Source organism: Rhipicephalus microplus, chromosome X, assembly GCF_043290135.1.
Source record: "Rhipicephalus microplus isolate Deutch F79 chromosome X, USDA_Rmic, whole genome shotgun sequence".
Taxonomy (NCBI): Eukaryota; Metazoa; Arthropoda; class Arachnida; order Ixodida; family Ixodidae; genus Rhipicephalus; species Rhipicephalus microplus.
Genome location: NC_134710.1, coordinates 75,786,796 through 75,809,968, shown reverse-complemented (window position 1 = coordinate 75,809,968; position 23,173 = coordinate 75,786,796). Strand labels below are relative to the sequence as shown.

The 23,173-nt window shown below is 45.4% G+C and overlaps 1 protein-coding gene across 1 annotated transcript in view; it reads right to left on the bottom strand.

Annotated features, from left to right (window-relative positions):
- Positions 1-23,173, bottom strand: part of LOC119175975 (uncharacterized) — a 53,326-nt gene that overhangs the window by 13,908 nt on the left and 16,245 nt on the right. Inside the window, exon 6 of the mRNA XM_037427064.2 lies at positions 15,950-16,074. Coding sequence (XP_037282961.2) covers positions 15,950-16,074 — 125 coding nt within the window. The remainder of the gene's footprint in view (positions 1-15,949; positions 16,075-23,173) is intronic.

Genomic DNA, 23,173 nt, shown 5'->3' with positions numbered 1-23,173 from the left:
TGCCCCTCTGAAGCACTGGCTTCAAATCATTTTGTGCGTGAAATTTAGCGAAAGAATCGCAGCTTGGTGCGCTCATCAGTCAATGGGACAGGTGTTGTCCCACTATTCCAAAGGCGCGTCAATGGGGACACATACGCCCCACTTTTTTTCCTTGCAAACTAATGGTCGTATTTTGGTGAAAATTGCTTCATACTATTTGTTAGTGTGTCATTTTGATATTCCGCAGCCACATTGTTAGTTACCGTGTGAAAAATATACAGGAACCCACCAAGAAGTTGAGTAATTCTCGCCCATTGTCTCCACATGCGCTGGTCGCAGGCTACCGTGTTTACGGAAAAGTTTAATGGCAGCCTGTGCAGATCGCATTCGGCCAGCAATGGCGTTTGCCGAAGTTCAGTTAAACTTATTGGAGGTCGGAGTTGGGTCACGCCTATAATGGAGAATGGAATGCGCAAAACTCGACGAGGACGGGGGGAGTTCTTCCTGGCCCAGTTTAGCGCATTTCGGTGCTTGACTTCGCCGTGCCAAACACTTTGTAACAGTGGTATCGGTGTTTCGAAAATAATTTTCAATCGTGACGCCATTGTGTTACATAAGACCGTTTGAGCCTCGCAGAAAACTTGCCTTTGTCCTCTGCCGACGGAAGCCGTATACTCAATTCCTCTGTATCGCCCTCATTTTGCCGTGCACACAGCACGTTGTACTTCCAAGTATAACGTGGTCTGTACACATTGTGCTGACTGATATACTGACCGCGTGATATCTCATTTCCAACTTACTGTTCTATGTTCCGTCAGGGCGCCCGCCACCCAACTACACGGCATTCCCTGCCGAATAGTGTCAGTTGCTCAAAGTCTCACTAAAATTGCCCGTCTAATAAGCCAGGGTTATACAGTCGAGTTGTTTCCACAGAGAACCCTCTGGCCGAACAGGTGGAAGCGACAAACTACGCTGTACGTCTCATTTGCGTTAGCCGTGAGCATGCACTGATCCAAGGGGGTCATCTGGGTGCTCTTACACCCTTTTGTAGAGTTGGCGTGCGCAGCGCCAGCGCACGTCGCGTATAACAAACACCGTGACCCATCTCAAGCGTCGGACTCGATCAGGAGCCGATCAGCCGTGGCTCGGCTTTTTTCCGTCGCTTTCTCTTGTACGGAATGCGCACTGTACTGAAGGAAATAACGTGCGCTCAGCATGTCGTGTTTTGGCGATAAAAAGCTGGAGCTGCTTTCGGCGTTTATGTTAACGACAGAGACTCCCATCTTTCGAGTGATTGGCTTTTTTATACAAGAACTAAAATGTGGACAAAAAAAAAAAGAAAAGTGGGATCAGTTGGAAGGGCTGGTCATGCATGGTCTTCCTCTTTTGCTCGTCAAGTTAAAGTATGGCTTCTTCATATTACGTGCCGGGTCGGAGCTCGCGAATTTCTTTCGACAGTGCGACGTTGAGACCTTTCAATAACAGGCCTATAGATTGATGTGACCGAGGAGTGGGCTACAGGCGGACACCTATAGGCGCCGGGACAGGAGGAACTCTTGCGAGGCTTCTTGACGACACACACACATAATTTATTCACGTGTTTACATGAGTTCAATAGACTAGGCGTCGAGACGCGCCATGACATGGGAGACCACAGGCCCAAGCGAAGGACAGAGAGAGAGAGAGCGCTGAGCGATCACGCGACGCTCTTTTTATACCCTCGTCCTTGCACGCGCGTCTTGTCCGACGCTGATGCGCGTTCGATGTGGCGCACACGGACGCCTCTCGCTTTGCTGGAGGACGCGGACCGCGTTAGCAGGACTCACCGATCTCTGTCTCTTGCAGGGCAATGTCCTTGCTCTGCCAGTCATATTAAGATATGGATAATGCTTGTCCAAACTTTTTGACCTGCTATTGAAGAGGTAATAATAATAATAATAATAATAATAATAATAATAATAATAATAATAATAATAATAATAATAATAATAATAATAATAATAATAATAATAGTGAAGACATTTTACGGCTATCTTCGCAGCTATCGCTTTCGTGTGCATGCCTGACCGATGGGCCGGTTTTCGCATCGAACGCGAGCAGCGACATCATGTACACACGCAGTCACCACTCGAATGGGAGGGTCGTCAAACAGCTGCAAAGGAAATGCGTCCGATAACCCACACCGCGCCTCAACCAAATCCGTGCAGTGAAACGAAACCAGCGATTTTCGTCAGTCAATTTTTTTTTTTCAGCGAGAGTCGCATACCGGATGGAAAATGGCAAAGGAGGACTCTCCCACTGTGAGCCAGTGATCCGTGCGTGAGGCCTGGGACGATCAGGGGCGAAAAATGAGGGAAGCCCTTGTTTCCTCTTCGGGTTGGTTCACGTCACTCTCAGCGCCGCGCAGGTTGAGTGAGGTGGCGCCAACTGACTGTGCGTTGGACACCTTGTGCTACCCGGGTGGTGATCAGTGATCACGACGACGGCAAGCGATTCAGCGAGACAAGCGATTCCTTGTTTTTTGTGAACGCGCCCCAGATGTTTGTTTTCTCTATAGATACGGCATCTAGTGTCAGTCTGATGGCACCGAGGTGAAACAAAAACTGGGGCTCCGAGGTGAAACAAAAAAATTAAGGCGGCTTCGCCCTAGTGCCTGAACGAAGCGCGGAGATGGGCAGCCTTCTCTCCGTTTTTCTTTTCCTTTCCTCTTCTTTTTTTTTCCTGTTATCTTTTCCAGTTTCTCGTGTGTTTTTCTGTCCTTATTTCTATCCATTTATATTTTTCTCCACATTTCTCACTCTCTCTCTCTTTGTATTTTTTGCTTGCGTCATCTTTCGATTTTATACGTGGTCTGTGTTGTATTTCTCAAGTCATAGGATCGATTTCCGCACTTTGTATAATCATCAGGGCGCTCGATGAACAAGAGGAAGAAGAATTGCTACGCGGCGCCTACAAAAGCCGAATTTTCGGCCATCTGGTCCGCCCTACAGGATAACATAGCGCCGTCACCTATCTAGACAGACTCATTCGAAGCATTGAAGGACATAGACAATCCAAATAGAGATCTCGCAGCTTTAGGTTTCCGTGACATTCTCCTGCACAAACAGAATAATGACATTGATACTAGAGTTACCTGGACGCCGTATCACGTGTGGATCCAAGGAAGAGGTAACGAGGAGGCACACACCACGTCAAATGCTGGAGTTTTACCTTATCATCCCCGACCTCTCCCACATGGATCTTCCGATCTCGGTATAGCCACCCCTACTCGAGTTTGTCACCGAGCTGTTACTTTTAAATGGCGCGCATACGGCGCTTCCTAAGGTGTATTAACCAGGAGAGACTCACTGATGTCACCCCTCCTCGTATCTTTCGGACCCTCGCCCTCAGCCGATCCTAGGAAATATTCAATAACAAAGTACTTGCAAAAAGCCACTACGCCTCACATAATTTATAACGACAGACTCTTGCTGACCCGAAAAGGGTCATTAACACCTTCACCCCCTGCATATGTATAATTTTGCCACTCTTCATCCAAAGCCAACGCGGAGTACCTCATTCTACACTGTCCTGTTCTACATCATTATCGAAAGAACAACGCAATTTTAAATGCGAAGCATTTCTTCGGCGACTTTGAGCGTATCTATCTATCTATCTATCTATCTATCTATCTATCTATCTATCTATCTATCTATCTATCTATCTATCTATCTATCTATCTATCTATCTATCTATCTATCTATCTATCTATCTATCTATCTATCTATCTATCTATCTATCTATCTATCTATCTATCTGTCTATCTGTCTGTCTGTCTGTCTGTCTGTCTGTCTGTCTGTCTGTCTGTCTGTCTGTCTGTGACTTAGCTCTTCTGGCCGTTTGGATAATGGGATCTATACCAAAATCGGTATGACATAACATGACTGCACGACGAGCCGAAGTGACTAGTCATAATATGAGAATCATGACATGTATGCCATGAATTACATGTCAGGGGTTTTCCTTCTCCTGCGGTGGTTTCGTTCGCATATCGCAAAACTTGTATGGTACGACATGTCTGCATGGCGAACATAAGTGACAGGCCCTCACGTGGAAATCATGATATGCGTGTCATGTAAGAACATGACTACATGCCACGCTCATGATGCGCTCGCGGCCGTTTCGCTAGCTTCACATATACCGAATTTGGTATTACGTGACGTGAATTGACGACTGAGTACAAATGCCAGGCGCAAACATGATATTCATGACATGGAAGTCATGTACGGCATAATTTACGTCCGCCTAGTGTAGTTGTGCTGATTTTAATGTGACAATTCAACCTTCCTCATTCGTGCTTCACATATCATCGATTCTTACCGTACGTGGGATCTACCATTTTTTTTTTCTGCGTCCAGATTTGGAAGCGGAACAAAAGGGCATATCCTCATCGGCTTGTCACATTAGGCCACTTCGTAATCACCACTGGCTCTTGCGCGCGTGACTTACCCTCCTCCAATCACTCCATTAATGCCATGGGGCATCCCTTTTTCTAATAAAAGCATTTATCTATCTGTCTTTGGAGTGAGCGCGCACTCAATACGCTACAGCTGGCTATGCTATATATGCGGTTTTGTCTGCGTTACGCAAAGCGACGACGACATCCATGCCCCCTTAAGCTGCCCTAAAGGCTGTAATCAGGTGAGTGTTATGCAACACTGTACCCGCTAAATTGCGGAAAAAAAGAAATCCTGTGATTCGGGGTTCTAACACTTGCTGGCGTGTATATGCAAATTTTCGTGCGTGCCATTCATTCATTCATTCATTCATTCATTCATTCATTCATTCATTCATTCATTCCTAAATGGTCGCACAGTCGTGCGTATTTCCCACAGGTCAACGCTTCGCGTGGTGGTTCCGAGTCCTTCTTATGCAGGAGCAAACGTTTTAAGGAGTTGTAAAGATGATGATGATCATCATGATGATGATGATGATGATGATGAAAGATGACCACAGGCGAACCATCCAGAAGCGGCCCTGGTTGGCAGATGTATCTTTCACCGCAATACACATGGTCGATGAGGCGGAGCACACTTCTCAAGGGATTACGTGCTTTCACGAAAAAAAAAAAAAAAAAAAAAACGAGTAGATGCGAAAGGAACGAACGATATAGAGGCAAGGCACCAACTGCTCATTCTTTTTGATCAAAGCACGAGCATGTGCATGCAAGAACCTAGGCACGTGACCACGTCGCCACTCAAACATGTGCAGACAAACTGTTCGACGAAGGCTCCGACCGAACGAACATCTAGGAGACGCCGAACGAATATATATCTCTTAATAAAAAAACACACTTTACGTATGCTTTCGCGTGCGTTTGTACATGTGCGTGTGTATATACGCCAGCACAACTGAAAAAAAAATTCCGTGAAATAACCCCCCCCCCCCCCCCTGCCCCGGCCCTGTCTCGCGCGTACATGCTCCTGCTTTGATTAACAAGCATTAACTGTTGCTAATGTGAGCCTTCGTGTCATGTCCGTTACTTCCACCTGCCCTCTTTTACTTCCACTTGCCCTCGGTTAGATTGATATGTTGGGCTTAACGTCCCAAAACCACCGTATGATTATGAGAGATGCCGTAGTGGAAGGCTCCGGAAATTTCGACCATCTGAAGTTCTTTAACGTGCACTCAAATCTGAGCACACGGGCCTACAACGTTTTCGCCTCCATCGAAATTGCAGTCGCCGCAGCCGGGATTCGATCCCGCGACCTGCGGGTCAGCAGCCAAGTACCTTAGCCACTAGACCACCGCGGCGGGGCTAGCCGTAATACTTAGTGAACCAAAAACTAGGTTTATCTTTTTTTCCCTTTAAATAGTGAAGTTGAGGACTGGTACTTTGCAGTGAAGGGTTTAGTTTTCACTGGTGCCCTGACTTTAGCCACCAATCAGATAGCCTCCTTCTAGTTAATTATACCCACTTAAAGTCTATTTTGCCCTCCCTGTCCCTGAACCCCAGTGCTTTGAAGAACGCTGCGCCATCACCCTGAACAATAGGGCGAAGCCCTTTACAGAACATTATCAAATGTTCGACAGTTTCCTCCTTCTCTCCACACGCACTGCATACCGTGTCTACCCCTTGGTATTTGGCCCAATATGTCTTGGCTCGCAATACTCCTGTCCTGGCCTCAAGCAGTAGAGAACTACCCCGAGTATTATCATAGACCCTTTCCTTGGCAATTTCCTGCTTAAAAGTTCGATAGATTTCTAGTGCGGACTTCTTAATCATGCCAATTATCCACATGTAGGTCTCCGTTTCCTTCACCTTCTTCTTAACTGATAGCTATTTATGGTTTGGCCCCCTGCTCTTTTCTAAGTATTTACTCGTCAATTTTCTGGTTCACTTCCTCCATTTTGTATTGACATTCTTCGTGTACAAGTAGCTGAAAACCTTCCTAGCCCAACGCTCCTCCCCCATTTCTCCCAATCGCTTCCTCAAATTTTATCTTGCTGCTACCTTCCCTGCCATCAAATGATGTCCATCCCATATCACTTTGTACTCTCTGATTTGGTGTATTCCCGTGAGCTCCTAAAGCAAGCCTACCTATTCCACATTGCTTAATTTCTAATCTTGCTTGAACTTCTGATCTCATGCAGAAGACCTCATTGCCGAACGTCAAACCAGGAACCATGACCCCTTTCCACATTCCTCTCACAAGATCATACCTATTGCAATTCCACAGTGCCCTAGTTTTATCACCACTGCATTCCTGTTACCTTTAGTCGTTACGTATATTTCATGTTTCCTTAGGTACTTGGTCCCATTCCTTATTCCTACACCCAGATACTTGCATTTATCTGTTATCTCTAGCGTGACCTCCTGTATCCTAAGTTCACCACCTTCATTATCATTAAAAATTATGACTGCTGATTTTCCTTACTGAATATAAAATCTAATAACCTATTTCACTCATTACCACAGATGTCCATCAATCTCTGCAAATCTTCGTTGTTGTCGGCCATTAGCACTATATCATCTGCGTACATCAATGCTGGTTGTGCCTGTTCAATGAGTTTTCTTTGTTTGACGAAAGAGAGGTTGAAGCCAAGTCCACTTCCCTCTAATTTGGCCTCTAATCCTTGTAGGTACACCATGAATAACAAGGGAGACAGGGGACACCCCTGCCTAAGCTCCCATTTTACCTCTGTGGGCTTGGATACCTGTTTTTCCCACTGTATAACTACCTTGTTACTTTTATAGATATCCTTTAAAAGATTAGTGACTCCATCTTCCACACCTAGTGTGTCCAGTATTCCCCACAAGTCCCCTTGAACCACGCTATCGTACACTCCCATGATATCCAAATATGCCAGCCACAGGGGCCTGGGTTCCTTTTCTGCTATTTCGACGCACTGCGTCAGTGAGAACAGATTGTATTCCAACCTCCTGTGTTTTGGAAACCCATTCTGCAGTTACCTCAGCACCCCCTCATCCTCTATCCACACGTGCAGTCTTTCCTTCATAATCTGCATTGCCAGCCTGTAGACCACTGATGTCACTGCTATAGGACGGTAGTTGTTTATGTCATCTTTGTCCCCCTTTCCTTTATAGATCACGCTCATCCTGCTGAGTTTCCATCCATCGGGGACTTCACCATCGATTATTATTTTGCTCACTGTCTCTCTCAAAGCCTGCTTAGACTTCGGACCTAATGTCTTTATCAGCATAATTGGAATGCCATCTGGGCCTGTTGATGTACTACTAGGAACCCTATCCTCAGCCCTTTCCCACTCTCGTTGTGAAAATGCAGCCATTACGCCACTTGATCCATCCTTGTCTATTGTGGTGCATAAGACACTTGTTTGTTGAAATTTTTCTGTCACCCTTGTTCTTATAAATTCAATAGCTTGATATCCAAAAATACAGCATGAAATACAGCATGAAGTACAGCATGAAGGTCTGTATGCCACCTGGTGTGAAAAACTGTGAACTAAAAGCGATGTCCTGAATTGCATGATATGGAGAGCAAGCAGATTAGGAAGACTCGTGGGCATCGACTGTGTTTGAACGATACAGAAAAGGAACGGCCGGAGATATTTCGCGTATACAACAGCCATAAATCCCTTTATGATGCCGGCGAATTGTGGAAAGCAATACGTGCTCTTTTGTGCATCTCTTTTTGGAACTCCTATAGTATCAGCAGCACTAAAACAATGTCATAGCTGGACTGGGCGGGTGCTTGTAAACTGCCAATTTTCAAGTCAGTTTGATTACGTATATACATATTATACTTACATATAATATTTGTCATACTTCTAAGTTGTTCGCTGTTGTTTTTGTTTTAGATGAGGGCGCTCCAATATGTCTACGGCTGTCACGGTTAACAATAAAAAATATATTACAGTTGATATTTGCAATTGGTAATTATTTTTTTATCAATTTGAACTTCTTGCATACGGCTTTGTGCTGAAGATCCCCTCTTTGATTTCGTCACTATTATTTTCATTAGAAAGGTCATAGTGATGAAACTTAAGTGATCTGAAGAGCGGGTAATGTAATTCCATTAAACCGCACTTAGCGCACCTTTGAGACAAAGCCCTCTAATCTTTTCCACCATGTTCGGAACCGGAGTTTTGAAAGTACCTAATTGAGATCTAAGAATTTATCGGACTTATTATATCACTCCAGGCTTCAATCGTTAGGTATCCACTGCTCAAGAGCATATTCCCGATAAGAGGATGCTTCGGTTTACTTGTCCTACTGTTTCGTCTATTGTGCGGAACTTTCCGGTTAAATAACCGTGCTTCAAAGGGTCTGTGAACCACCTAGAGTAGAACGACGAGAAAGTGCTTTCTTTTTTACCTTCACTACCCTTCCTACAAGCACTATTTACTCCTTGACACCCATTTGTTCATGAATCACGTGGACAATGTCTGCAGTAAGCGTTGAGCCTATCAGGATTTCACACTTTCAGGCTACGCGCTGTTACAGTCGAAATCGCACAAAACAATGGGTACTTATCGCGAACAATAGTCATTTGGGACAAGGCAGAACTGATTGATTGATATGTGGGGTTTAACGTGTGGGCTGCAAAGACGGGGGCTGCAAAGACGGGGAGCTGCAAAAGAAAACGACGCGCCCGTTCTTAGTATTTTCAGAGGTTGTTCAGGGTTCCTCTGACACGTATTCTTCCGTGTTGTTGTAATGTGCAGACTTCACTGACGTCACAACTTTCTCTGTCGCAACTGCAGCATGCGTTCTCGAAAATGGCACAGTCTGCATCAAGTCGCGCCGGGCTGGATCACAGCAGAGCTGGTGGGCACGTTTCAGCTTCTCTTGTTAACCATCTGTACACAACGCTTTGATTGGGCATTGATCGGGCACGTGCCTGTTAGTGATGACGATAGTTTTCGATCTACGACAAACAGCGAACCTTGACCATAACAGCTACACTGTAAAAAGATTGAAGAATGGAATTGTAATGAAGGGGCATTAACGGTATCGATTACTTCCGCCAGAAAAAAGTCTAAACTGTTTAGAACGACAACGTGATATAACTGCCAAGGGAAAGTGTATAATATTACAAAAACTTCGCTTGACAGAGTAATCGGCAATATTTTGCGGGGTGTTTTTATTCGCCCAATCGCGCTCGCACGTCCGCTATATGCACACACAAAGATGCTTTCCTGCAGTGAACTGTTATCTGCTAATCCCAGCTTAAATTTCCGCCTTTCTTGCTTTCACAGTTCTACTTGATAGTAGCGTGTTCGATCCCCCTGCCGCGGGGATCAAATTTCGATGGAGGCGAAATGTTAGGGGCCCGTGTACCTATAGACTTATAGGTCACGCCTGAGAACCCTAAAGGAGGTAGCAATACCCGGAGTTCTCTGCAAGAGCATGCCTCTAAATCGTATCGTGTTTTCGGCATGTAAAACACAACATATTGTTGTTACAGTCAGTAACTTGTAGGTTGCAGCACTGTTTTCGTGGCTATTCTTCAACAGCGCCAGTGCTCACAAACTACATCGCGTAAGAAAACAATTCATCCAACTAGACTGGTGTAGCTATTATTGTGGAAGGCCCAATGTGAGAGAATTACGAACGTGAATGCGAACTACGGTTCCCAGAATCAAAAGTGGGTTCTTTCGAGTGCCGTGTGTCAGCGTATATATATACTTGCCATAGCGACGGACGACGTCCTTAACGCGTCTCATTATGCCCGCATTCAGGGCATGGGTCGGCGTTTTTCTTTTAATGACCGCTGAAAGCTCGCTGTTCAGCAGCAATCGTGACCTGTCGGTGTGTACACAGTAAAAACGGCTCGTGGCGGTACTATTTCTGGCCGGGCTAGGGCAAGGGCGCGCGTCTACAGCGGCCCGAGGCCATCTGGAATGCTTTAGCGTGCCCGGCAGAACAGTCATAACAGGTTAACCATTAGCGGTGTAACAGATACATACACCACCGTGGATACTCGCGTATAAACGCAGCAGTTCGGTTCGAAAGAAGCAGGCATGCCTTATTCGTGGATCGTTTGCTCCGTGTGAGCGACTGGCAGAGCGCACTTGCATCAGCGCACAAGCTGAATTTGCTGATTTAGGCCTTCACCCACGAACAGCGGAGCTGTTTGAACTTTTGTTCCGCCGTTTCGAGTGACCAGGAAACTAATTGATTGATTGATTGATTGATTGATTGATTGATTGATTGATTGATTGATTGATATGTGGGGTTTAACATCCCAAAACCACCACATGATTATGAGAGACGCCGTAGTGGGGGGCTTCGGAAATTTCGACCACCTGGGGGGTTCTTTAACGTGCACCCAAATCTGAGCACACGGGCCTACAACATTTCCGCCTCCATCGGACCAGAAAACTAAGCCGCGCCTAGCGCTTGTAAACTCAACTGGCGGGCTCTCTCTTTGTCCTCCTATATATTCGTCTTAGGATGGACTATATAAGTGAGAGCAATTCGCTCTTGGTGACGTACATTCCCGAAATGACGATAGTCAAAGTAGAGTGACCTCTACCGCCTAGTAATTTGGCGGATAACAAGACCTGTGGCCAGCACACTCATTGAGGTTGACACGATGAATCTGCATCCGTCGTGCCCATCCATTCATTTATTACACAATGTAAACGTTTTACATTGCGTGTGTGTGGGTGCCAGCTGCAGCTAAGAACAGGTAAACGCAAGAGGAAGGAACAAACGGGAACAGATCTACAGAGAGAACCTCACCGATTGAGATAGCGCGTAGATGTCCCCTGATCATTCTAGAGGCGGGACCGCGCTGAAAGTTTGCTAATAATTCAGGTCGGCCATGAGCCCCGCTTGCTCAAGCTGCTCAAATTATGTATGTGCTCCGTGTGTAATCAGTAACAAGCTTGCTGTACGAACGGTGAGTACTGCAGACTTGAGATGTTAAAAAATGTAGATTCATTGGAAGCCTTATTGATTAAAGGGACACAAAAAAGACACACTGACTTGGTTTAGATTGACAAACTGCACTCTGAGAACTCTTAACGTCACATGTTTCTCTATCATAAGTTCATTATTAGCAGATAAAAATAGAGTTGAAGTTTCATTTTTAAATTTCGCGCCGATATCTCGCCGCGTGACGTAAAAAAAAATACTCCAGCTGCATTTTTTCCTAGTTTCGCGACATTGGCGCGATGAAATTTTTAGAGACTATAAAAAATGTGTACTACTTCTGCTATTTCGTACGCTAGATCTATGTCACCCACAGTTAACAGTGTACTTCATATATTTATCGATTAGAAGATACACGTACGACCTTCAGACACCTTTAATATTTATGACGTCATGGTGTTCGGTGCGGAAATCTCAAGGTGGTGTCTGCGCATGCTTTTACTTTCCGCGCATTATCAAGCGTTGTGTCGAGCCAAGAGTGGTGTTTTCGGGATTGTGAAATCGTATATTATTAATACGTCACAAATCGTTATGCTCTTTAGCGTCCCTTTAAAATGCATCTCATCTAATCCATTTTTCAAACACTTCTATTTCTACCTCTTAGTGCACTTTGTACAATCGTGCAACACCGTTTAACGCGCGTAAATTATTCGACTGAAAAAAAAACAAGAAAAAATAGTGGGACGACGATGATTCACACTGCTCCGGAGGCGCACGCCTGAACTCCGCAGCGCGTATTTTAGAATTCGCATTTTCTTCAATTGCGTCTTCAAGGACATCTGTCTGGCGAACCTTGAAGGCGGCACTTTTTTGTCTGTTTTTTTCCCCCATATTATCGTTCTGAAAACATGAGGCACCACTTAGTATTTCAAAAAGAAAAAAAAAGTGCTACCGCTTCCTCCTTGACTCTTAATAAGCAGGAATTTTTATGCCGCCCGTGGCTTCAGATAAAATCTCTCAAAGCGTTGCAGCTTGGCAATTCCCACGATTGATAAAGCAAAGGAGGTGTTTTGTGACTTGTTTGCAGGATACAGCAAATTTGGGGGGGGGGGGGGGGAGGGGTTAGTGCGTGACAACTTGCTTTTATCTGTAAGCGTAAAGATTATCGCGACAAATGTTCACCGTCCGCAACTGCGCGCTTATGTGCACAAACGAGCGCTTGGCTTTTGCGTGTATACTCGCGAGCAGCAGGGAGATCGTAGTTTATTTCGATTTGGCTACCTAACACGTAAAAAAAGAAAGTCATATCCCGTATAGTACGGATCATATCCCGTAGTACAGGAATGACTGAGCCCTACTACACTCTAAAAAAATATCGAGTAAAAAGGGTGTCTTTTTGTCCCACAACAATAATCGTCATCAGGCTTGCGTGCGCTTCCTTTCTTGAAAACTTGGCACTGGCCACTTTCCTATCGAAAATGCAATATAACCCTGATAATGGCCATGTCGATCGTGACCGGAATGTACCGGGCGCGGGGCGATAGCGCAAGGATGGAACGCAATATAGATGACGATTATTGTTGTGGGACAAAAAGACACCCTTTTTACTCGCTCTTTTTTTTAGAGTGTACGAAAACATTTTTCCCGGCGACTGGCAAAACATTACAATCGCATCACGCGTTGCATCTACGTCCTGTCGTTTTTCCGTTGTCTATAGCATTTGCGCTAAACGCCATTGTGGCTGACTTGTTCCGAACCTCCCGACTGTCCGCCTCGGTGGAATATTGGAATTGGGTGCTCGGCTGCTGATCCGAAGGTCGCCGGTTCGGTACCGGCCGTGGCGGTCGCTTTTCGATGGAGACGGAATGGTAGAGGCCCGTGTTGTGTGTAATGTGAGTGCACGTTAAAGAACACCAGATAGTCAAACGTTTCTGAGCCCTGCACTACGGTGTGTGTCATAATCATATCGTTGATTCGCGATGTGTTTAAAAAAAAACTTACCCAACAAGCAACGTTGTTGAAAACATCAACAAGCATGTATACGTTCACGTTCCAGCGAAAATTGGAACACTTACATTGCGCGAAAGCTTATTGATTGATTTGTGAGGTTTAACGTCCCAAAACCACCATATGATTATCAGAGACGCCGTAGTAGAGGGCTCCGGAAATTTCGACCACCTGGGGTTCATTAACGTGCACCCAAATCTGAGCACACGGGCCTACAACATTTCCGCCTCCATCGAAAATGCAGCCGCCGCAGCCGGGATTCGAACCCGCGACCTGCAGGTCAACAGCCTTCCGCGAAAGCTCCTGGAGTTGTCTGTAACAGGAGTGCATGCACCTGCACTGCAGTCCTGTGAGATCTCGTTAGGCACGACACGATAGCGGGTGAAATTTTATGCACGTGATCGGAGGGCATGTTGCGATCGTAGGTCAGATATGTATGGTAACGTCTTTTTCACTGTTACCTAATGAATTCGCTTGCTCACTTTTGAGATTTTTCATTCGTCGCGTTCATCCGATTCCGTTTCGTTGAACCTCCTACTGATTTCCTCCTTATTCTGATTATCTCATTACACTCAATCATTACTCATTGTACTAATTTGGATTGACTGTTTTGTCGTGTGGTGGGTTACCTATGTAGAAGCCAGCAGCTTCTTTTTTTTCTTCTTTCTTACGGGTTCCTAATGTAGAATAATGTAGTTTGCGTGATGCTATCGGATTAATGCGTTGTCTTCTTTGTGTACTTTGTGTGTGAGAACGGGGAGCGGGGAATTATGAAGCTGATTTTTTGGGAGCCCTTTTTTTAAACTGTTGGGCCTCTCAACATCTTCGTCCAACGAGCAGCGATGTAGACTCAAACGAATTGAAATGAAGCTTAATTAAAGAACAGGTCCGCATATTTCAACCCCGTTACATGAAGTTTCGTTTTCGAATTAATTTAGCTGATTTCGTCAAGGCAGATGAATTAGCAAGACGGTAAAGGATCGCCATGCGAGTAACACCGGGCTACATGATATGGCCATGTTTTACTGAAAAAGGCAGTCTCGCTGTTGAATAAAAACTCACCCATCGCTTACCAATGAGAACATGTGACCAACCCCCAGTCGTTGTTCCCAGGTTCACACTGGCTAGCTGTAACCTTGTACGACCAGAGCATGAGTTGGTGTTGAGAGACGACCATTAGTCAGTGGTCATCACAATATAACTTCTATATCCTTCATGCAGTAGTACTGCGCGTGACACGACTGACAGACATCTTGAAATGTGCGCGCCCCAATTTTCGCAAGCTACTCTGAGACATAGCCGGAGTGTAACAATTCACCTGCAGACTTTCTCGCATGACCACAAGAGCCTTAAGCTGCTGTTTCAGTGCTAAATGAGTGCTAGAACTTTCCGCTGACAATCTGTCGTACTTGTAGGGCGTCCGCGGCGTTCCACACTTAGGAAGAGAAGATTCCCCGCAGTCCCCTCCCCTCAAATGGGCGAATGCAATCAAGTGTTGCAATGGATGCAATAACAGATATGAAGCAATTATTTGCTGCTCGCAGTCGCCTGCCCTTGGTCACCAGCTTTACAGGGGTAAATGTTCTTGGAATACAATGTCTGCCACCGTCGTCAAAACAAACTCCTTGGCCATTGAACTGAACGTGCGGCAGGCCGGGTCGGACATGATAAAAATATGAAGCTTACTCACTCCGACCCTTCCCCCCCCACCACTCGCTTCGCGTACGCCTCTTGTCTTACCAGTCAACATGCCTCAACTAGTATTCATTTTGGGTAGAAAATAAATCTGACTTGTTACAGCTGTAGCTCATTTTCTCTGCCTAGGCACACGGAAAGTTCAAAAGGTGCAAAAGTAGCTAGTTTTACTGTGTTGTTGCTGTACCTCGAATGCAAAGGAGCAATTATTTTTGCAGCAGGCGGCCCTGACCACGCAAAGGCTGCCGGCAATAGCTCCGCCCGAACGCCACCTACTACGAAACGCAGTGTAGTCTTGGATTCATTACATTGAGTAGCAATACGTTGCGCGTCATCCAAATTACTTCGACCCGTACATTTCGCAGTCATAAAACCATCCTGGCATCACGAAAGAAGGTTAGGAAAATTCGAAGCACTCTTCAGAACACGTCAGAGTGCACAAGGTCTCCGAAGAATCAGACGGCTATTCGTGCCCCGCCGCGGTTGTCTAAGGTACTCGGCTGCTGACTTGCAGGTCGCGGGATCGAATCCCGGCTGCGGCGGCTGCATTTCCTAGAGAGGCGAAAAATGTTGTAGGCCCGTGTGCTCAGATTTGGGCTCACATTAAAGAACCCCAGGTGGTGGAAATTTCCGAAGCCCCTTCACTACGGTGTCTCTCGTAATCATATGGTGGTTTCGGGACGTTAAGCCCCACAAATCAATCAAATCAGACAGCTATTCGTGACACTTCAGCGGGCGTGTGCACACTGACGGCGCGCGTGTGGGATGCAGCTCGCCACGAGGCAGCTCAGTGGACGAATATGTATACGCCATATACTGTCAGATTACGTGCTCTGTTTCACGTACGTCATGTGGATTTTTTTGTGTATACGTCATTGGGATACGAGCGAGGCACCCCGAAGCGCTGGCCGTGCGCAGACGTACCGAAAAAGTGCACCGTAAGTTGGGTGCACTGTCCCTCCAGGATGTCCTGCTCTGCCTGGGAGTCCGACATGACCAACCAGTCACTGCCATTCAGCATGGTGCGCATGTGGTCCATGAAGGCCCCGCTGCAATTAAAAAAAGGGCGTCCGTTGGCAACATACCCGATCAGGCGTACTTCAGCTCCAACACAAGCACATCACGTAAGCATCACACAAGTCTATTCACATCGCTGGGCGATCGGATGACCGCTCGGGCGTTTCACAGGCACGCTGCTCTCGAAAAAAATCGGTTCACGAAGTGCAAAAGTAGCCAGGAGTGATTGAGGAGCCACTTCCGGCCTTTGCTGCGCCACGTGTGACCTTTATGTGTTTCTTAATACAAAGGAAATGTCGGTCACTGCGGGAATGCGATATGCTGTTCTAAATTCTATCAATGTATTCTTATAGCATAGTTTTTATGTTGTATTCTTAATACTTTGAACCAGTTATTTTTATTATTATTTCCTGAATTGAAGCAAATAATTTCGCGTGCAGGCAGTGCTGACTATACTGCTGTTTTCTGAATCAAAGGGTATAAAAAGATATACGAGAATGGTATATAAGGAAACAGAACAAAATAAAATGGCACAAGTTACACACACACGCACAAGAACAAGTTTTTCTGAACAGAACAAAATATAAACTTTCCTGTGGTAGTACAAAATGAGCTTCTGGCACACAGTAGACACGAAACACAGATATATGAGTACACGAAAGTATTGTCCCAGTGTTTTGTCTTCTTTCTTGTGGACAACTAATTAAACAGACAAACAATCAAACAGAAAAAAACCGCAGGGAACATTATTCTTAACTGTACTGTAATGACTCTCACTTAAATTGAAAGAAACTAAAGTAGACGAAATATCACACTCTTCTTTTGTGAAATCAAAACCCAGAGCCTTTGAATTACGAATTATGATTGTATTATTAACGAGAACTATAACAAACATTAATACGCGTAATGTGTCTGACAAAGAACACGAGCCCTTGAACTTATACCTTTCCTGAATTATGTGTGATTCCATGATGGCAATCTCATTTTTGTATTCATTTGTGTTGCTAGCTATGTAAACCTCTGAAGAATCAGCAAAGAAGCCTTACTTTATTAAATTTGTTGCTTTCTCTCTCTCTCAACGATCACAATGATGCGCCATCGTGTATCGTGCTTGTGTCACATGCGCTGACAATTTCCGCGTCTTCCATTGACAAGTGTACCACATTCCTCCCAACTCGTCTCCAACCCTAACCATTCTCTCGGTTAACTGAAACTCAATGCGAAATGAGAGCGTACAACGAGAACGAAAATGACTGTGATACAAACGACGACAATGAAGCCGCGGGACACCGTCTTGCTTGACTGACATTTTCTGACTACTCACGTTACTAAACCTTAGCAGCGTTAAAAAGATCAGCCTGACGGCAGAAACTGTCATCGTCGTCGCCATATCAGCGCACAATATGTTGTGTTACACAAATTACTGGCCCGTTAATGAAAAAAAAATTAAGGCAGCTTTGCAGTCGAGGAACAGCAGAGCTAGACATATTTCCGTAGCAGACAGACACTTAAGTCTATAGACATAGACACAGGCGTAGACATAGACATAGAATGGCGCCTCGCCAATTTATCTCTCCGCCTTTTCTTCCTCTCGACTTCTCTTTCTTTCTTCCTTCCCCCAACACGTTGCGAGGCGACGCAAGGTGACGTAGTTGTCGCTCGGCGAGGGCTTTTTTTTTTCCTGCGCGCACCTAACTCTCGTAACTCCGGCTTACGCAGCTTCGCTACTATATAAGGCCCGCGTTTACGCGGCCTTTTTGTGTGTAATGTTTAGTATCAACGTTGGCGAGCCCATTTCCACGTAAGCCACAGTGTCCCGTAATCCATGCATTGAAGCGTTATGCGGGGACCAGTTCGCTGGGAAAAGTCGTGCAACTCGGTGCCGCAATGCCAGTAGTCCGGACTTGAAGCAGCTCCGTTGATATAATAACGAATCGCCTCATGATTGACAACAATCTAATATAATAGCTGATATAATAACGAATCGCCTTATGATTGACAACAGGGCGACCGAGGTGGAAGCGTTTACTCTAATCTACAAGTCCGGTACGATGACTGCCTCGGTTGAAGCAGTTGGCGACACCGACCCGACAGTTGAAAGATCCATAGAAGCGGCATATTCATCACATCACATCGCTTCATTTTTTTAAAGACCCCTCAAGGGGGTATTACATAAGGGGTTACATATACACAGAAATATTCGGTGTATATGTGCGATGAAGCGAATTCTTTAAGGCTGCGTGATGATATACGTGATCCTTTAATGACTCCGAGAATGGATGCGTCACGAGACAGTCGGGCTAAATTCGTGTTTTTTTTTTTCATTTTTCACGTATGCCACAGGGTCCAGGAATCTAAAGGAAAATATTAGTGTGACCAGTGGCAGTGGCCATACATGGTGAATGCAACAAATGCCTTGTGTGACTGCAGGGCATTCGTCGCTAGCCATATTTATGCTCGTATATGTTCTAGATATGGGACTTCCTTGAAGTACGTGACGGTGATATGTCATTCTTGTGGTTTCCGAATGATTAGATAACTGCTTCCATTGCGCTCTACGGTTCAGCTGCCACGCTTGATAGTGCATGTTCAAGGTCACAAACTGACCAGAGGACCAAACGTAAAAGATGAACTTTCTAGAGGGCAAAACTTAGCAGAGGTGACACGGCTGCAGGGAGAGGTCACAGGGTGATTTGAAAAATTCCACCGTAAGACATGTTTTTCTTTTTCTTTTTTTCCATGCTTGTGCCAGGAATAGAAAGCGACTGGCGGTTCCTTTTTTGTTTGACAAAAATTGTATAAAACCTAACCAAAGCATGGGAGAACTTGCTTGTAGTTCCAATTGCGGTCTGACACTCACAGGGAAAGTAAAGATAAATACAAGTTGCCACCCGTGGGACCCGAACTCACCGACGGCATTGACAGAAAGTTGAGCTACACTTATAGTCGGTGACAAGCTAAGAATAAAAAGAAGTAAAGTGTACCTTTATCCATTTGTTTTATGCGCGTATAGCTATAGAGCTGTCCTTTGCTATGCCGTAATGGTTAGAAAGTACCAATAAAAAAATCTACTCTTATCTACAGGTGCACAGCGTCAGCGTCGCTGGTCCTCATACGATGCAGTTGAACTTTGTGATTGCCCCGCCGCGGTGGTCTAGTGGCTAAGGTACTCGGCTGCTGACCCGCAGGTCGTGGGATCGAATCCCGGCTGCGGCGGCTGCATTACCGGTGGAGGCGGAAGTGTTGTAGGCCCGTGTGCTCAGATTTGGGTGCACGTTAAAGAACCCCAGTAGGTCGAAATTTCCGGAGCCCTCCACTACGGCGTCTCTCATAATCAAATGGAGGTTTTGGGACGTTAAACTCCGCATATCAATTAAAGTTTGTGATTGCGCCGCCTTTGAGGTGCACCGAAGCTGCAGCAGCTCAGAGTGTTACGCAACGCTTTATCACGTTCCATTGTTTCCGCATCGTGAAGAAGCAACACGGCGGAGGCATGAAAAACAAGGTCATTGCGACCTTGTGTGTGGAGTCTGTATTTGTCCTTAGGCTGTCACCGACTATTGTGTGGATTCACGGCAGAAAACAAAAAAAGTAAGATCTGCAAGTATGGACACAATAGACTGGAAACAAAAACACAAATGTTTGTTTTGTAGATATATATACTGTCTGTGGCTCAGTTAATTTTGTGCGCGATGATGAAAACCGACGGCAGCCTGGTTGGGCTCTCAACAATGCTCCCAAATTGTTGTTTCGTCCTCTTTGATTTTTCTGCCCTTTATAATTCTTATACATCAATTGAAGCTACAAAAAATGAATTCCCTTATGGTTTGATTATCTTCATTACTTGCTGGTTTAATATGATTATACCAGGAATGTGTAATATGATGCACGAGAAATGACGCATCCGTAAGGCGGAAAATTCATAGGCATGAGCTGCTCTATGTACAGCAACTGCGGAGCAGAGATTCCTCGCACGGCCCGCCGAAAGCGCATGCCAGCGAAGTTTATGCGTCATAGCAAAGTGCTCCCAATATAGTTTGCATGCATTTCGAAGCAGAGACAGTATATATAGTTCGTGAGCTCTTCAGGCGTCAACAGGTAGCCGTTCTGCTTCATCCGCCGTTCCGAAGGAAAACACTACTTGTGCAGTATACAAGGCACACGCATAAGGAATTAAATTGCTATGCGCTGCATCGAGTTTATTGATTAGCCATAACTCCGGCTGCACGACTTGTCGAAAGACGTGCCCTTTTTGCCCATTCTCTTCCTTTTAATGCACATTCCCCTTCTCAATGCTACTAAAGTGACAGCACTATTCCTGATTAAAAACACAGCGCAAACAACGGCAGGAAGAAAGGAAGAGACAGGACAGCGCTCTGTCCTGTCTCTTCCTTTCTTCCTGCCGTTGTTTGCGCTGTGTTTTTAATCATGTATTTGAACCAACTCGCCCAAGCTTTAACCTTAGCACTATTCCCTTTCAATTATTCTCCTCTCTCACCCTTTCGCACCTTTTCCTGCAGTATTCGTAGCTGGCAGTTCACGATCGATAGCACGTGTGTGCCCAGTCATGCCCTATTATTTCGTCCTGTTATACACATCATCGAACTTCGTCCAAAATAAGGTACAATGGCTGAAGCATTGTCGCGGTACATGAAGAACTACGAAGAAGAAGAAAAAAAAAAGAAGGCGGATACGGACAGGGCAACTTCATCAATCAACGCATTTTTTTTTCTAATATGAAGCGATATGTTCCACAGTCCGTCAGCTCCCCGTCTTTAACTATGCACCCGAATGAGTACGAATAATAAATATTGAAGGAAGACTGAGTTTCGCCTTCAAGAGTGGGTCGCGATAGCGTAATCATGCCTTGCGCGCATCGCCTTCGGAAGTGCTAGCGTACTTCGATTCTCGACGCATGCCTCAACCGTGCCTTGAGGAAACGAACGACTGGGCCCGTAACATTGGTCGTTTCAAAGTGTTATTTAATGCCTATTGCAAGCACAGTTGAGCGGTGCCCACCATGCCATAATTATTTCTTCGCAAATCAGCGAAGGGCGTCCACGTAGGGCAACACGCGAACCTACGCAGCTGCTGTTCACTTTGTTGATGGTTCTGCTGATGATGACGATCAAGTATGTCTGAGTGCTCCGTAGTGGGTGGGTCTTTAAATCACCCTCTGCACGTTCACATGCTTTGACGCATAGCGCGATACGCTTCTGCCACGCAATATATGATGCGCCAAGGAGGCCCCTTCCACAACGTGACATTCATGTAGTGTTTTTTTAAATAGATTCAATGAATGTCGTCGCTCTATTTTTAAGCACATTGCGTTCTGAATCCAAAAAAGTATTTTGATCTATTATGGTACATGTGTTACGTTCTTACACAGCTTTATTCTTTGGGACTAGTTACAGAATATCAATGCTAAAATGTGCTTTAAGCATTCTGTAAGAAGCCACTACTTCGCTTAGAAATCCGGGTGGTGGACCAGAAGTGTACATTTAAGGGTTCGTTTTCTTTCTTAGACGCAATATTAGTGAGATCTAAAAAACAGTGGTAGTGGACCAGGTATCACTATGTTGCAACATAGTCCGCGAGGTGCTCACGCAGGCGAACTTGTAACGCTATTCTGAAAAAAAAAATAAACTTTGAAACACGTGTTTCAGAAAAAGGTGAGACACGCCTGCATGCATGGTTCCTCATGCTGCATCCTCTCAAAGAGATTGCAACGACTCGTGCGCTCCCAACTCGAGCCCCAAATATCAACGGCAAACACTCTGTGCAGGCTCTGAACTGATATGCTTGTCATGCATAGTATTTTCAGAACGTAAAAAAAATGGTGATTAGGAATATAATGCACACCCTCGCTCTCAAACACATTGAGAACTTATGACAACCCCATTTTTGAGTTTTCTCTTTTATCCTTTCGGCTTCTTCAGTCCAATGCTCTGCCGGTGCCTTGTTGGTGTAGATTTAATTTATTGTCTATTACTAATGAAAAAGTATTATTATTTGTACATTTTATTGAGCACCAAATTTCATATAAAATGTGTGCTGTTTCTATTCTATAAGCGCTATTATTCAAAATGTTCATAAAATTTCATAAAACCTCTAAATTCTTGGCCAATCCCCCACAGTGGCTGTGAGCCAAAGTAGAAGGTGAAAAAGAACAAGAACAGGCAGTACAGTCCGGACGAAAACTGGAAGGATGTCCTTTCCGGAGACTGCTGTAGACTCTCTTGGGACAACTAACACGAACATGCATGTATGCATGGTACCCAGTACGCCACAAATGCCACCGTATAAGTTTTAGGAAGCACCCAATATGCTGTTCTTCGTTATTCTGCGGATAAGCGATGTACCCGCTACGCATATGTAAGGCATTATGCGCACTTTGTGCTGATGACGGTGAAAAGATGTGGCTCAGTCTTTTATATTGGGTCGGAGGCATTGGTTGCGCGATTCGCATTGTGTGGCGCCTGGTCGTTATTTTAGCCCCACCACGGTGGTCCAGTGGCTAAGGTACTCGGCTGCTGACCCGCAGGTCGCGGGATCGAATCCCGGCTGTGGCGGCTGCATTTCCGATGGAGGCGGAAATGTTGTAGGCCCGTGTACTCAGATTTGGGTGCACGTTAAAGAACCCCAGGTGGTCAAAATTTCCGGAGCCCTCCACTACGGCGTCTCTCATAATCATATAGTGGTTTTGGGACGTTAAACCCCACAAATCAATCAATCAATCAATGGTCGTTATTTTAGTCGTCTACGATTCTATATTATATATGTTCACACGGTTTCTTGCCCGACATGACGAATGCATAGCGCCCCGACGCGGTGGTCCAGTGGCTAAGGAACTCGGCTGCTGACCCGCAGGTCGCGGGATCGAATCCCGGCTGCGGCGGCCGCATTTTAGATGGAAGTGAAAATGCTGTAGGCTTTTTCGGCGGTCGCATTTCCGACAGAGGCGAAAATGCTGTAGATTAGGGTGTATGTTAAAGAACCCCAGGTGGTCGCAATTTCCGGAGCCCTCCACTACGGCGTATCTCATAATCATTTGGTGGTTTTGGGACGTTAAACCCCCATATATCAATCAATCAACGCCGGCATAGCGTGTTTCAGCGAAGGAGTTTCACT